This window comes from Anolis carolinensis, chromosome 4 (genome assembly GCF_035594765.1).
Source record: "Anolis carolinensis isolate JA03-04 chromosome 4, rAnoCar3.1.pri, whole genome shotgun sequence".
NCBI lineage: Eukaryota > Metazoa > Chordata > Lepidosauria > Squamata > Dactyloidae > Anolis > Anolis carolinensis.
The window spans coordinates 173940240-173957586 of NC_085844.1; the positions used below are offsets into that span (position 1 = coordinate 173940240).

The window sequence follows — 17347 nt, forward strand, 5'->3', positions numbered from 1 at the left end:
GCTCTCTGCAACTCTTTCAATTTGGCTGCCAGAGGGAAATTCATCTGCAGACATGGCAGTCTGCAGTCTGTTCGGGCACCAGGTACCTGAGCCAAAAGGAGAACACAAAGAAATAGTTGTGACAACAGTGACAGCCTTCACACCTCTGCTAATATCAGCAGCCAGCTGTATTGTATATGGTTGTCTCTTTCCAAAATGAGTGGCTTGGCTGGAGTGGCAGGGATGACTTCGGAAGCTGCTCCTACATCGAATACCAAAGATCCTGACAATCAAAATGCAACTTGAGAAGAAGCCACAAGTCAAAATGCACAGAAATTATTTGGGGAAAGTATCTGGGGAAATATATTTTGAAGGTCATAAATGTTTAGAAACCATGTCTTATTTGTTTACCTATTCATTGGAAAATGTTGCTATAATACCACATTGGCAATTGGAACAGTTTATAGATATGAAAAAAGAAGGCACTGATTGAGATCACAAATACTGCAATAACAACATGTAAAACAACCCAAATTGAACCAAGATATTAAAAAAATCCAGAAAGTTATACTGAGTTGGCAATTAAATCTTGCCTGTTTGAGTGCCTCTCAGAAGTCTTAGCCTGGCATCTAAATGCTGCTAATGAAGCTGCAAGGATGCAGTTCTAAGAAGCACTAAACAGGCTTAGTAAATGTCCCAGGGTTAGGCTGACAAAAAACAGTGCATTTTTAGGCAAACCCTGAAAAAAAAGGCGCATAATTTGACAATAGTGGTGCAATACAATGCCCATGAATGAATGAAAGACAGGAGCAAGTATGCATGTAGGTGTGTGTGTGTGTGTGTGTGTGTGTGAGAGTGAGTGACTTCAATTTGCTTGTGACCCCCATACATTTAGCTGCATTTACTCAGGCAAGGGATACTCAGCGGTTGCTTGCTATTGGCTCGCTCTGAAACAAAAGAATTCCGATACCAGCAGTTCTATATCCTATGCATTTTCTGTTTATTTCTACAGGAACTAAAATTAAAAAGTCCTGAAGGAGACTATAGTTCTGAAGATATATTTTTCTGGAGGATACCCTCTAAAACAGCAGTGATATCTATGTACGTAATAGGTCATATATGTATTAGGCTTTCTTCAGAATATTCCCCAAATCTACAGCCTCTCATTGGTTAGTTGCCACTCCTGGAGTCTCAATTCCCAACTATCCAAAATGTCTTAAACTTGGCAGAGAAATCCAAGGGTCACACTCAGAAATTACTTCTGATCAAGATTTTCAGCCTAGTTTGGGGTGAAAATGTTATAGAGCAGCCTATTCTGGTGTAAAAATTGGCTCCTGCACCTGCCAAGACTGTCTGTAGACACATCAACACTGTAGAATTCATGCAACTTGACACCACCTTAACTGCCAGTATCAATGCTATGGAATCCTATGATTTTTAGTTTGGTAAGGCAGCAATATTCTGTGGTAGAGAAGGCAAAAGACCTAGTAAAACTAAAATTCCCATCGATTACATGGCAGTTAAAGTGGTATCAAACTGCATTGATTCTACAATGTAAATGCATTCTGTGCAAGTGAACATGGCCTCAAGTTGCCTGTCATTTTATAGTGACCCCACAAATTTCATAGGGCTCTCTAAGGCAAAGAAGACCCCAATATGATTTTACCAGATTCTTCCTCTGAAATACAGTCCACAGCACATAGTATTTATTGCAGCCTCCCATCCAAGTACTAACTAGGAACGGCCCCTGTTTAGCTTCCAAAGGAAAATGAATAGAGAAAAATATATATTTTCCCAATGAGAGGCATAACTAAGATTTTTATCCTACATATTCTGTAATAAATCACACCCAGCTGAATAATTTGTTGATGGGAAAAGAGAAAGTGGTCGTCTCAGAATTCCTTGTTATTGTCGCATTTCTCGCCAAGAGCTCTTAGCAAGCTCTGTCATTGTCACTTAACAACTATCAGTGAAGATGGCTGGTTGACAAGCCGAATGAAAACAACAAAGACTCCTGTGGCACCTTAAAGACCAACAAATATATGGTGGCATGAGCTTTCAAAGGCATAGCCCATTCTGTCAGATGACAAACCGACAGTTTTTCTTAAGAGACTGTGCGATTGGGTGGGAGGATGCGAAAACCACTGATAATTAGAAGAGAGATGGATTCATCCAAAGCTGCAGAAGAAAGAGAGCTAAATGAAAGGCTCAAATGCTCAAGAGAGGATTCTGTGAATACACATCAATGTTCACTAGATCAAATCATAATGTCTCTATAGACAAACATCAGAATCCAACAGTCAGAGGCCCCCAAATATTTTTAATCTGTTCCTGGTGGAAGAAAGATGCAGTGTCAATATCCTTCAGCTTTCCAAAAAGTATTCAATAATGTCACCTTCACCTAGATTTTAAATTTGCCTCTTCATTATCCTGCTTTGTTTGATAACTTCATCAAACATCAAAAAAATCAGTTCATTATTTAGTTGCGGCAAGGATTACTAGAATAAGCCTCCATAATTAAATGTATCTTTTCTTCCCTCTGCCGCCTCTCCCTGCCTCATATGCCAATTATTACTGATACTGTGTTTTGATCTTTTCACATTATATTTCCTTTGGACAAGTTTGTAATTAGTAGCTGGTGAAAGGACCAACAGAAGTTTCTTTTAAATTCTTTCTCTCTCGCTCAGTCTTTCTCTTGCTGTGTTAGTGTTAAATATGAGCCAATAAGGTATTGAAAATTAAAGCTGTAAAAAATTAGAAACTGTATCTTATTTTATTGTTACTTTGTTCTCCCTGATTCCATTATCACAGAAATAATAAGGAACATCAGCTCATTGTATGTTTAAACAACTTGGCTAACAGTTAAATATAAAATATAAAAGGTTAGAAGTGATAAATTGATTTTGGGGAAGGTAAAATAGTGCAAGAGAACATTTAATCAAAATAGTATAATTACAAGGCTGCAAAACTGTGTTGAGGTACAGCACTATCATTGTGTTGGGATGGGGCCATTGTATAAATCATTTTCTGCTAGCTGCTTAAAGGTAATAGTACCCATATGCCTCATTCTCAAGTCTGAATTGATGCAGTGAGCAGATAGACAGCAATTTCTATATGTAAGGCGGTATCTTAAATTACATGGAGATAGACTTACCTCTGCGAAGGCAATCCTGTTAGCTTACTGTGTGCTGCAGCTGTATCCTGACATGATAGTAGATAAACTATCAAGACAACCATAGGCAAAAATATCTTATCCAGATGGAACCACATTTTCTTCTAGTGAAAACAAATGCCTTTCGATTTTATGTTGGAAACCCTTTGGGTACCCGTTTTGGAGAGTGTACTTTCCTCCTCCTGGTTTTTTTAAAAAAAGTTTATCATACATTGAGTTGTGAATCATTGACAAAAGAGCCACTCTAGGCTTGGAAGGACATGACCCTTTGGGACAGATTCCCAAATAATGGGCCAATGGGCATCTGCTTTGTTTACATGATAAAGTCAACAAATTGTTATCAGTTTAACAAAGCTGACATTGTCTTTATTTTTAGGCATAAAGGTTTCTTGATAAAAGTATATTTTTTGGTTTAATGAGAAGCTATAGATATGAAATACAAGCTGGAGATTTGGGGGAAAGGCTTTTTTCTGCTTGTTAGACTTGGCTGGCTTCTGCTTTTAATTATACTAAAGGAACATGGAGAATATTTCTTTGGGAAATTATATTATTTGCCCCTCTTCTTTTTCTATATTCACATGTGAGTACTCCATGCTTCAAGATACAGGTAGCTGACAATGTTGGCTAGGAGTAAGAATGGGCATAGAAATATTTATACATGAATGTATCTTCTTTTTGTGGTATAGAAAGTTTAAATAGCTTTGATTTAGACAATGTAAATATGATGTAATATCATGAACTAATAGCACTATAATCCAAAAATTATATTATAGAAGTGATGAGTGGGAAGGAAGCACTACTAAAGCACCAAAGTATCCCTGAGTGATGGTGTCAAAGGTCAGACGCCAACTGAGAACCAAAATATAGTTTATTAAAGTAATAGTCCCAAAAATAGTTCAGTAAATTAACAGACTTGAAACATTTAATCTTCAGTGTTATTTGGCAGTCAAAGCAGGAAAAATGCCAAACACATTAATTGGCATATAATCCAGATTAACCAGAGATATAATCCGGATTTAACATAGAATACTTGAACTCAGCCCAAAAGCTCAAAGCCGGCTTAAAATGCCAAAACAAACAAAGGCAAACAGTTATGAAGCCCCAAAAACTTTCCCAAAACCCAGAAGTACAACAAGAACCCAAACCAGGCTAAAAAGCTCTTTGCTGTGAGCGGCAAAAATAAGCGAAACTGGAAGACGCTGAAGAGTTAGCGGCAAACCGCTGCAGAGACAAACACCGAGCCAGGAGTTAAAGGAGCAGAACATTGTAATGTAGTCAAGCCGGTCCGAAGTTGGGATAAGAAGAATGCGTCAGGGTCAGAAACAAAGCCAATAGTTAGCAACAGTAGACAGCCACAAAGATAAGAACGACGCCAAGCCAAGTTTGGGAGCGAAGAGATAAGCCGAGTGGAGTTCCAGTCCAAGGTCCAAGGGGTGAAGTCGTCACTAGAAGGTCCACGTCATGGAATGGCACCAAGAGCCAAGACAACGGAGGCGAACAGCAGCTAATGCAAAATAGTAATAACAGTGCAGTCCAGGGAAACCCACACAATTCCAGCCCTCCGTTGCAGAATAACCCAGATCAAACTTACATCTGTTGCAAAGTCCCAAGCCAGTCTTCAGAATCATGTACAGGAAACCCAATGGCGCCCAGCAACACCTTGCCACACGCAAAGCATAGTGACCCAACATCCCCAATTTATTTAGGTTTCCTTGGGCATCCAAACCTCTAACGCCCTTGGATCAGGTGTCCCAAACTCCTCATCAGAATCTCAGCTCCAAACAGCCAACGCCCTTGGATCAGGCGTCCCAAACTCCTCATCAGAGTCAAGATCATCCTGCCCACACCCAACTCTATCCACACCTGTGGAACTACCCTTATTCCTACAGGCAGACCATGTGGGATCTGCTTCTGAAGATACCCAAGTCTCTCCAGCATTTACAGCATCCATGGACCCAGATTCCTCCCCAAGATCCTCCGGAGCCCGTGCCCAATCTATGCCAACTTCCTCCATCACCACTGGTTCCTCAGCATCCATTTCCAGCTCAAGATCCCCTCCCAAGTCCCCACATGAATCTTCCTCAGAAGACTCCTCATCAATCTCCCTGATTCTCTTCCTGTATAAATCTTCCAGCGAGCCCTCCTCGCAAGGGTTCTTCCTTCCTCTCCTGATCTCTCCATTATCACTCACAGCCTCAGAAGACAGATGGACATAAAAACCTCCAAATAGAAGAATCTACCACCACTGCAAGCAATCTATTACAATGTTGAAGAATTCTTACCATGTGGAATTTTTTCTTGCTATATAGCAAAGGTATTTTTTCTTATAATTTGAACTAATTTTTTCAGTATAAATTCTTTTAAGAGAAAAAGTTTGCCCCATTGTCTTCAAGTCCCTGAAGACAGCTATCACATCTCAGTTGCCTCCTTTGCAGACTCCAAGCTAAAGATACCCAATTGCCTCAGCTGTTCTTCATAGGATTTACAGATACTCGCCACATTTATTGCTTCCCCTGAATAGATTCCAGTATGCCAAAAGGACAGTGCCTTGTCCTTGGTGTACTATTAAGTTTACTCTAACATGGAAAGTTTAAAGTGCTTGCTGAGAAGATATTATTACAAGCAATGACCTTATCTTCTAACGGTTGGATACTAACTTCCAATTTAGGATGCCTTCCCATAAGGTGCTTTAAAAAGTAAAACTAAAGAACATTTAACATGATCCAACTATATAGTATCACTAAATCACACATTTGCATTTGATATTTCTAAAAAGTGCTTCTGAACACTGAATTCAAGTATCTTAGCAAAGGATTATATGTGTATCATAGTAAGATATAGACTGAGTATCCCTAACCGGAATGTTTCATATTTCAGATTTTTTTTTTTTGAATTCTTGAATACACACACACACACAGATGTTGGAGTTAGAACCCTAGTGTAAACATGAAATTCATTTGTTTCACATGTAACTCATAGACGTTGTCTGAAGGTAATTTAAAATGCAGTATTTTAAAAATAATTTTGGGCATGAAAAAATTGGTATACAAAATCATTGGAAAGGTGTCATTATTTCAATCACCCATGTAGACAATATTGGATGTTGAAGTATTTTGGTTTTCATAATTCCAGATAAGGGACAGTAACCTGAGCTACTTGATAAACATCTATCTGTTTCCACCCAGATAGTGAGAGCCACTGACTGTTCATCAGTACATAACTCTGCCAATTTAGAAATATTTCAGAGTCCCAGTCTTTGTTGATCCATGGTGGTTGAATAGACAATGTCTGTAAGGTATATGTTGCCCCCAGTGGCACTGTGGGTTAAACTGCTGAGCTGCTGAACTTGCTGACCAAAAGGTTGGCGATTTGAATCCAGGGAGCAGGGTAAGCTACTGCTGTTAGCTCCAGCTTCTGCCAATGTAGCAGTTCGCAAACATGCAAATGTGAGTAGATCAGTAGGTACCGCTCTAGCGGGAAGGTAACGGTGCTCCATGCAATCATGCCAGCCACATGACTTTGGAGGTGCCTATGGACAGTGCCGGCTCTTCAGCTTAGAAATGGAGATGAGACCAACCCCCAGAGTCAGACACAAATGTCATGGGAAAACCTTTACCTTTACCTATAAGGTATATATGAAACAAAAACAATATGAAATGGATTGTTTTAACAAGGAAACAGTTGGAGATCTATATCATCCCATTCCAGGATTCCAGGGCTAAATCCTACTAATCAAAGGATTACAGGTTTGAGCTTTAATGGCACATGATTGAAATTAGGTCTAGAATATACTGAAATGCCAGTTTGTTGAAAGTGGATATGGAGGATCATGTCAGAAAAGTACAAAGCGAACTCAGATTCAAACTCAGATTGGGTCTTTTTGGGCCTATGTGAAAGCAATAATAGTTACTATCTGCCCAAAAAGAACAGGTAACCCCCTCACCCCAATATTGCCATGTGTGAAAGCATTGCAAAGTGCTACACTGAATCCTACTGATGAATTCACTTAGGAAAAACAAAGTGTACACAGTTCAGGGCCCTAAAGGAAATGGCAATTCATTTTCCCCCCATTGCTTGTCTCAATAAAATCGTTTCTAGCATCCAAGGCACAGTGAGTTATTGCTTAGCTCATAACGGCTGTCATGTTTGCCTACTCAGTCACTGCATCACTGGATCTAAATCTTTGTTTTTTAAAAGCAATTTGAGAGACAAAAGAAAGAACTTAAAATATAAAATTATCCTTTAACTCTATATGCAGGGTGAACCTAGTCACAGAGAATATTTTGAGTCCAAAGCCCAACTGACCTTCAATATAAATTATATCTGCCTTCCCAGCAGCTAAAGATATTATAAAAGCACCATTTCACTTTTCTACTTCCTGATAGCAGCATTAGAAACATACCATATATGATGAAAGTTATTTGAGGACTTTCTTCTAGAAATAAGGCAGGGCACTGCTTTGTGCAATCGAGCAGATCTGCAATTTCAGAAAGGTAGGTCATTTTAGTGAGTGTTTCGTGGAGGTGCATGAAGGGTTTGGGGCTGAGCAAATTGCATGTGAAATAAAACAGTTCTTCTGTTGCGAGATATTGCATATTGAAAATGATAGCTAGGTCTTACCTCCATATAATAATAAAATTAGAAGCAGAAGTAGTCTGAAATGTACATTGGATCCTCTGCTGTCAGGTTTTCCGGCTGGTGTAATGACCTTCAGCAGAAAGTATGTGTCTGTGTGGTTTGTTGCAAATAAAGGTAAAGAAAGACAATGCATATATGGCCACATTTTTGCTGCTCTGTTAAAACAGCATATCATCAAATGAGGCTCAGGCTGAGACAAATCTTTTATGATGTGACATGGGAAGGGAACAAAAAGGTGGGGAGAAGATATGTAGATTTAGCGGCAGAAGGATAGCATTGTTTCCAAGTGCAAAAGTGATCCTCTCACTGCAACCATTTACTAATGCTATGCAAAAAGCCAAACTATTCATTCAATGGATTAGGCTAAAAAGCCTTGAAGGTTGTAGGAAAAAACAAGGCAGTTGAGTGACCCCCTGCTGTCTCTTCAATTTATCTGGTCCTAAACCTGAGTGTGGCATCCATTCTCTGTCATGCCTAGTTCTTAGTAAAGATAAAGGTTTTCCCCTGACATTAAGTCTAGTCATGTCTGACTCTGGGGGTTGATGCTCATCTCCATTTCTAAGCCGAAGAGCTTAGAAAGGTCATGTGGCTGGTATGATTGCATGGAACACTGTTACCTTCCCACTGGAGCAGTACCTATTGATCTACTCACATTTACATGTTTTCAAAATGCTAGGTTGGAAGAAGCTGGGGCTAACAGCGGGAGCTCTCACCACTCACCCGATTTGAACCACAAACCTTTTGGTCAGCAGGTTCAGCAGCTCAGTGGTTAAATCTGCTGCGCTACTGGGGGCGCCGCCTAGTTCTTACACCAAAGCGAAATACAGGGAGCAGTCAACCCCTATGTTTAAGTAACTCCATTGGCTGCCATTCCTTTTCCGGTCCCAATTCAAGGTGCAGGTGATCACCTACAAAGTGCTGAACGGTTCGAGACCCACCTACCTTCGTGATCGCATTTCCCCCATGAACCTGAGCGATCAAACAACTTGAACTCAGAACAGCACCCAATAACCTATAGTGTCAGCTGTCATAAAAACATGGTCGACTGTAAACAAGAAGGGAAAAGGATAGTGCAAGTTGTCGCTAATGAACAAAGGCATGAGATGAAAGTGATGTGCTGTATCATAACTAAAATTTTGGAGGGCTATCTTGGGGATGGTCTCAGTATAGATGGAGTCAACAACAAGGGAAATACTCCCTAATTTGAAAACAAAGTTAAGGCTATCTCATGTTTGTTAAGGTATATAGCTAAGTTGCAGTGGGATCATCACTGGGTATACAGGTGTGTCTGAGTGTTAAGAGAAAAACACACCCGGTTAATTACAACCACAGGCTAGGTAATCAGGGTTGATTAGTTTGGGCAACTCCCAGAGGAGTATAACTGGGGAGAGTTTTTCTCATAAGTTGGGTTTACTTTGTGTTTGCTCCTGGAAGCCTTGCTGAAAGTTGAGCTTGCTGAACATTTGCTGGAAGCCTTGCTGCTTAGCATAAAACTTCTGACTGGCTGCAGCTCCATTTTATGCTGGCCAGTACAGTATTTTTACATCCAAGGAACACTAGAAGATTTATTTCTATGGACTATGTGTGAGTGTAATACACAAAAGGAATTGTGACTATACTGCTGATCGTGTTTTTGAATTCACTGTTCTGAATACTTAAAAGTAAATTTCTGGTTTTTGCATTCTTCATATTTGTGTTGCATATTTTTGAACTGGCTAAACTGTGCATTGTATTACTGGGTTACACGCACTGAACAATCCACAACAATGTTGACTATTGCGCCACAAAGCCAGGAAACTAGAAGATAACATTGATAGCCTTAATAGAAATGTCTCATGATTTGGAGTTACATTGAGCAATGTCTCTCCTTGTGCTTGTTTACATATCAGTGCTGTCACATATTGTCTAGTCTTTCAGGTCTAAATTTAGATGGGAAGAATGAAGTGCTTGGGATCAACAAACATGTCCCTATCCTTGTTGCCTTTTGAAAATTCTGAGCCTTCCTGTATTGTTGGAGAAAACCTCTTGTGATTCTCCATTTAAAAAAAAAAAAACAACCAGAAATTGCACGTAGAATGAAACAGATTTTCTCTACAGCACAGAGAATAAATTGGCACACTAGCAGACCTCTGAAGGAAAGAGAATGTGTCCAATATAACTTTTTTAGCCAGTGCTACTTTAAGGGGCAGGGGAACTCTCTGCCCTGGACTGGGGTGGAGGCTCCTTCTTCGGAGGCTTTTAATCTGAGGCTGGATGGCCATCTGTCAGGGGTGCTTTGAATGAGATTTTCCTGCTTCTTGCAGGGGTTGGACTGGATGGCCCATGAGGTCTCTTCCAACTCTATGATTCTATGACTCTAATACTTTTTACTGCTTTTCAGAATGTACACAAAGCAACGAAGGCTTGTATTTATTCAACAACCTAACTATAGTTTATTTTTAATTTTCATCAAAATTTGATGTATTTTCTTTTGAGAAAATTGAAGTATAGGATTTAAATCTGTTGGTTTTAGTACTTTTACTCTTGTTGTACCCATGGCAATTTATCAGTGTAGTTTGTTATTGTGCACAATTATAGGCTTTACAAAATAGATCACAAATACTATGTTCCAGGGTGGTAAATCAACAGGTATCAATCAAAAAGCAGTAAAATTGCTTTTAGATTGATATCTGTAATGGCAGGAACATTTTCTGTGCATTATTAGCACTAAAGGCACTCGCTTCAGAGAGTGGCATAGCAGAACCACAGGGTCAAACCGAGGGCTGAACTGATTGGCAGCCTAGAAATCTCTTTTCCATTTTAGATTTCCATTTTTGTGTTTGAATAGACCCCTTTTAAATATTGCTAGGGGGTAAAATAATAGATGCATGTGCAATAAATTTTATTGGCCATGCAAATAATTTATAAGGTGGTTCAATAAGAATTGTCATTACCCACCTCGCCTGTGTTTAACTTGAAGATCAATCCATCATGCAAACATTTTTTTACTTCTTCCTTGCAAATAGCAGAAATACATCAAAGAAACTGAATGGAAGTAAAGCTGGTTTAGCTCTCCCTCTAGTGGAAACTGGAAAACAAGGCCTTTGTCCATATGAAATCTTAAACAGCAAATAATAATAATAAACTTTATTTATACATCTCCACCATCTCCCTGAAGGGACTCGTGGCGGCTTACAAAAGCACTCCAGGGTGAAGCATATAACATAAAACAGTACATAAGTATAAAAACAATAACACAAAATTATAGCAACAATCACTACCAAAGAGATTTTGACTGGCCAGTCCATGCATAAAATACATGAGTGCATTTATGTAGTAAAACAACACAGAGAAAGAAACAAATACATAAAATCAATGAAAATTACCTGTGGGGAGGCAAAACATTTTATCAGTGTGTATTCAAATGTCTGAAATCTGGCTAAAATTGTTGAGATTCTTATACATGTTATTTAAAAACCAGGGGTGGAAAATCTGAAAACACTGGACTGCACAGTAATCACTCGTGCCCCCACTAAGGCCCCCTCCACCATTTCTGAGCTCCTATCTGACTCATTTTGTCCCCAAAATGGAGAATCACATTGCGCTGGCAAAAGCACCTTTACCAATCTTATGAAAGTAGAGGGAGGGAGGGAGGGAGGGAGGGAGGGAGGGAGGGAGGGAGGAAGGAAGGAAGAGTCTTGCAGCAAGGCTGTCTTCCCTGCAAAGAAAACTTCCCTTTCCTCATTTCTAACTACTGCTGCTGCTTCCAAATCTGGACTGGTTTATGCCACTGTTGTTGAACCATGTCTTTGCCTGGCTCTAGGAAGCTGATATCTTGAGTAGAATTTTAAAAAAACATTTCACTGCAAGGGTGGAGGGATAGAGAGATGCTAAAAATCCTCTGCTTACCCCAGTTAACTAGTAGCTGTTAGATATGGCTGCACCAATAATACCCAATGTTCAGTTTCTTTGGTGTGTTTTTTCTGAAACCACCAGCAATAACATGAAGAAAAACAAAACTTGTTTCCAGCACAGAAAATAGACCTATTGTTTTGAGAGAAGTGGAACTGCAATCCGGCAATGCATTGGGTTCCAAATCACACATTGAAGTGACAAATGCTTCTCCATTTGTGGGTTTCATTAACAAAACATTTGAGCCCCACAACAATGCAGGAAAGTGCACAGCCCCCGTTAGCTTTTGCTCCTGGTTCTGCCTGTTTTCCCCTAGTAAAACTGGGAGCCAGCCAAGGGCTTGCCAAATCTCACTTTTAAACTTTCAAAATTCACAAACCTGACTTTATAAACAATTCATTGACAAGAAATAAAGAATGAGTGAACTGTAGTTTCATTGAAGTCCAGGAAATAATACTTTTAGTAGCAGAACTGTGGCTTAAAACAACACACTAACACTGTATTACCAGGAACAGAATGCCTAGTTCACAGTAATAACCTAGCCTTGCCCCACAATGATCAGGCTGTATCTAAAGTATGAGAGGGAATTAAGTTCAACAGATATTTTGTCTTCTCTTCTACCTCCAAGGCCAGGTCAGTGACAGTTGACATGGATTGAGATATTGGCACACCAGAGCATATCCAGAGAAAGAAGATCAGAATGTTCAAGGGTCTGGAAACTAAGGGTACATTTACACTGACAATTCAGGACTGATCCAGTATGCTAGGAAATGGATCAATCCCAAAAATTGTTTCCACGGGGTTTTTTCCAGCTGCCACAGAGGCAGAGTCCCTTAACTCTTTTCCCCTAGTTCTCCATTTCATAGTGGTCTCCTGATTTGGCATGTGCTACTAATCTGTTTCCCATCATTTGCCTGATGTCAGCTGGAGCAATGGGACCAGGGAGGGGGAGAGGAAGGAATCCCTTCCCAGAGGATGTCAGGTCAAGGGGGGGGGGGGGCAGAAAGATCCCATGTCACAGCTCAAAACTGCTGTGACATGGAGTGGGAAGGGGGGGGGGGGAGGAAGGAGACTGATCACCTCTTCACACAGGGAATTTTTGTCCCATTTTACCACTTTGTTTCATGGCAAGGACGGGGCCTGATTTGTGCCATCACATGACGCATGGCAGGTCCCACACATTTTTATCCCAAAGTCAGGGTGAAATGCTGAAAGGCACTTCCTCCACTATTAGGGGGAGGAACGTGTATTTTAGGTAGCTCCAATGGAGCTACCCACAATTTATCTTCTATTTCCCCATGTGATGGCAGAAAGGGCAGTGGGGCAATGTATGTATTGCTGCCCTTTCTGCCATTTGTTTGATGAGGGGAAGAGGAAGGGCATGCATGGTGCAATGAGCCGCCCCGCATGCCTTCCCTTTCACAGGCAATTGTTGGTGCAATGGCACAGCCCAAAAGGGTCCTGTGAAGAGGTCTCCTTCCAGTGAGATAGAACATGGTATAAATAAATTATTATAAGTATGACACAGCAAACAAGATAGATATGCTGGATTTCGTTTCACAAAATCACAAGTCGAACACTTCCCAAGTGTCTAGGACTGTGTGATGTATTTTCGGATGATGTGCACAGATCCCAGTAGGGTGGCCTTTTGCAGCTGGCAGATCGTAATTTTGTCACTATTGTAAATTATTATTATTATTATTATTATTATTATTATTATTATTATTATTATTATTGCCATCATTTGGCTCTGGGCAGCCCAGGGACACGGAATGGCAGTCGGGATAGTTACGGCCAGTTCCCCACTGACTCTAAGCATATGAGTGGGAAAGCACAAATTCTAAAGCAGAATTTGGACTTTCTCTGACATTGGGTAACATGGGGAAAGACCATGATAAGATCCCCTTGCATCGTATTACTGCAGATCAGCCCCGTCTGATGTTTGGCCACCATGGGATGATCTTGATCTACACCGACCTAAGTGGTAAGTAGATGAGGCCTAAGTCATGAAGAAATATAGAAATAGGTATGTTTGACCATGAGAAAAGAAGAGGACATATGAAATCAGTGTTTAGATAATCTGAAAGACTGTTGTAGAGAAGATAAAGAAAAGCCCCAGAAAAGCTAGAAAAAATGGTATGTATTTTGGGGAAGCAATTTGTATTTTATTGTTCTTGTTTATCTATATGTGTTTGTGCGTGTGCATTCTGCTAAGGTCAAGGAGCAACTTCTTAACATGGAAAACTGTTCAACAATCAAATAGATTTCCTTGCGAGGTGTTGAATTCTCCACTAGAGGCTTTGAGAAAAGACTGGTCATCAACCAATGATATTACAGCCCACAGCCTACTATGCAGAGCCAGTACAGACCAGCGGGTTAGATTCAATGATGCCAATGACCATGTCCAGTTCTAGGTTTGTCAGACTCTTTGTAAAACATGAAATAAGTATTTACAATTATGAATATATGTAGCAATCATGGTGAATTATACCAACCTAAGAATAACTCACAAGTGAACATCTAGGCTGTTTGAAACTGACTCTCCTGCAATTATACTGTACAGTATTCCCACAAGTAGCGCCTTTCTGTGAAAAAAGTATTTGCAGAGAAAAATACTGATCTGTTACCTGGCAATAAAAGCCAAGCAATTTCGCTCTGGGGAAATGTCTGTTTCCATAACTTACTTTGTATTTATGCTTTAGGAGACCTAGTTGTACAGTGAGATTTATAACACAGAGCACTATGTATGTGATGAAAGATGATGGCTGTCCCTCCTCAGGCTTACTGCGGGAAAAGAAGAAAAGAATGACATTTAAAAAGATTCTGGCATCAAGGGTCAAAGTAAGGATAGAATGTTGACTTTGGGCTGGTTTACACATTACAGTCATCTTACTGCCAATTTCAATTGCTTCATGTGGGAAATTACAGCACATACTTTGTCGATCATGAAACAGCTCACAACACTGAGTAGGACATTCCCTTCAAGGCCTCACAACCCCACCATCCCAAAAAGACCTGTGGCAGAAGTTGACCACAGAGTCACACTGAAGATCTAGAGATTCCTAAAGAGACTATGTTAATCAAATCTATGAATAATCATATCTGGAAAAATTAAACCTGCAAAAATGTGGAGGGTCAATCATAAAAGTCTATGGCAATGTACAGAGGAACAATTAAAAACTTCGTTAAAAACTAGCTCTGTCAACAGGTCTTCAAATCCAGACCTGAGAGACAGGGATACTTATGTACCACCCATTGGATGTTATCTAGGGGCTTCATCACACGCAAGAAATATTTAAGAAACAGCTACCAACGGAGCACATCACACAATACAAGTTCGTACCGTGGGTTTAAACTATTTTGCCATTTCTAAAGTGTGACTTTTTCTGATGATTCCTAAGTCTATTGGAAATCAACTTCATTTTAAATTCCCTGCATAGAGACGGGTAAAAATGACAAATTTCATATGTGATGGGAATACTCCATTGTCCACTTAATAAACATAACACTGACGTTGTTCTGGAGTGAGAAGCTGAGATGGGCAATACAGGTTCCTACTTTCCACCATTATCTTTTTTGGGACCAAGGATGAAGGAATGGTAATTTATATCTTTTTAATATGATTTCACATTAAAAATTACTTCTGTGAGAAAAAACAAAGAGGACTTTTCTATCAAAAGAAAATGAGGGAGGAGACAGGAGGAGAAGTTTTTCTCCTATGTGATGGGAAGGCAAACAGATAATTTGAAAAGAAAATGAAACGGGAAAACGTGTGATGGAGGTAGGGAAATCATTTAATTTCCAAATGGGGCATTGCAAAGCTGAAGGGAAAAACAATGATCCCCAACACTTTACTTATTGCATGGGATGAAGTCTCTTCTGCAAATCAACCTAGCCATTTCTAAAGCTGGTCTTACTAAAGTATGGGAGCAGCTAGTTGCAAATAATTAGGTGCATGTGATATTTTTCTTTTTCAGTAATGAAGATAGAATTAAATTTCATTTACAATAACTTAACAAAGGATAAATCCACTAGTTTCTGGGTGGAGCTGAAAATTCAAGTTATTTTTACAGGTGCAATAATAATAAATCTTTATATCCTGCTTTTCTTCCTCATGTGACTCAGTGCTGCTTACAACATATCAAAATCACATAAAAACAATAATAACACATCCATAATAAATATAAACACTAGAAAATAAGCAAATTTGAGAAACAACTAAAATATACATTCACATTCATGTGGCATATCAAGATACATTGCTCCAGTCTATAACATAAGTTTCCTGTTACTCCAGATTACCTTCCTTCACTGAAAGCCTGTCTAACCAAGAAAGTTTTTATTTGGTTCTTAAAAGAAGAAAGGGAGAGAGCTGTTTTAATTTCTTTTAGGAGGGTGTTCCATAGGGTCGGGGCAGCCACCAAGAATGCCCTCTCCCTCGTCAATGTCAACCGCATTTGCAACAGTGATTGAAGTGAGAGTAAGGCCTCCCCTGAAGATCTTAAAGAGTGGGCCAGTTGGTATGAGGTGATGCGGTCTGTTAAGTAAGTTGGACCTGAAATGTTTAGGACTTTAAAGGTCAAAACCAGCACCTTGAATTGGGCTCCGAAACAAATTAGTAGCCAGTGCAGGTGCTGTAGCAAAGGAGATGTGTGCTCCCTGGTTCCAGCACCTATAAGTAGCTTGGCTGCAGTTCTTTGGACTAATTGAAGTTTCTAGGCACTCTTCAGGGGCAACCCCATGTAGAGCCCATTGCAGTAGTCTAGATGGGATGTAACTAAGGTGTGGACCACCATGGCCAAGTCTGGCTTCTCAAGGTATGGGCACAGCTGGCTTGGAATGCACTAATTAAAATAAATTCATTAAAACTTGACAAGCAGTTGTCTGGGGTACACCCACAGAGACTGTATCAATAGAGGTGTCTAGGTCAGAACGGATCTGAATGACTTTATCTGCAAAGAACCTTGCAAATTCCTCGCAATGGACCACCAAGTGGCATGGGGTCCCTGCCTGAGAATCGTGCTGAAGGAGTCACCTGACCACCCGGAACAGCTCTCCTGAGCAGTTCCTTGCAGATGCAAAGTTAGCGGCTGTGAAAGATTTTCTACCACCTTCATTGCCATGGATAAGGAATTCCAACACGCTGTACTCCATGTTTATTCAATGTCGTTCTAGTCTCCTGCACATTTGCTTAATTGCTGCTAGCTCTGTATTATACCACAAAGCTGATTTGGCTCAGGACGTTCAGGAGCGATTGTTTCTACAGCCTTGGCAACCTTCGTGTCCAAGGCTTCAACAGAATCATCTCCCATGGTGGCAGGAAAATCCCCAAGAGCCATCAGGAATCTATTTGGAGCCATAAGCTTCCTGGGGCAAACCATTTTAATTGGTCCCCACCCCTGCAGAGGTTTAGAGTTGCAGTTTGCCTAAACCTGATTAGATAATAGTTAGTCCATGACAATGGAGCTATAGATAGTTCCTCCACTATGCAGAAGACCAAGTCCAATGTGTGTCCAGTGACATGGGTGGGGCCAGATATCACCTGGGACAGCCCCATAGTTGTCATAGTGGCCATGAAGTCCTGAGCCATTCCCGACAGGCTAGTCTCCACATGTACGTTGAAGTCCCCCAGCAGGGAGATGGAATTCCAACAGACTGCAACTCTTC

General features: G+C 40.2%; 1 protein-coding gene across 1 annotated transcript in view; it reads right to left on the reverse strand.

Moving 5' to 3' along the window:
* The window catches only part of c8a (complement C8 alpha chain), a 45319-nt gene extending 41992 nt beyond the window's left edge, over positions 1-3327 (reverse strand). Inside the window, exon 1 of the mRNA XM_008109383.3 lies at positions 3134-3327. Within this exon, the coding sequence (XP_008107590.2) occupies positions 3134-3249 (116 nt within the window). The 5' untranslated portion in view covers positions 3250-3327. The remainder of the gene's footprint in view (positions 1-3133) is intronic.
* Between the last annotated feature and the right edge of the window lie 14020 nt (positions 3328-17347).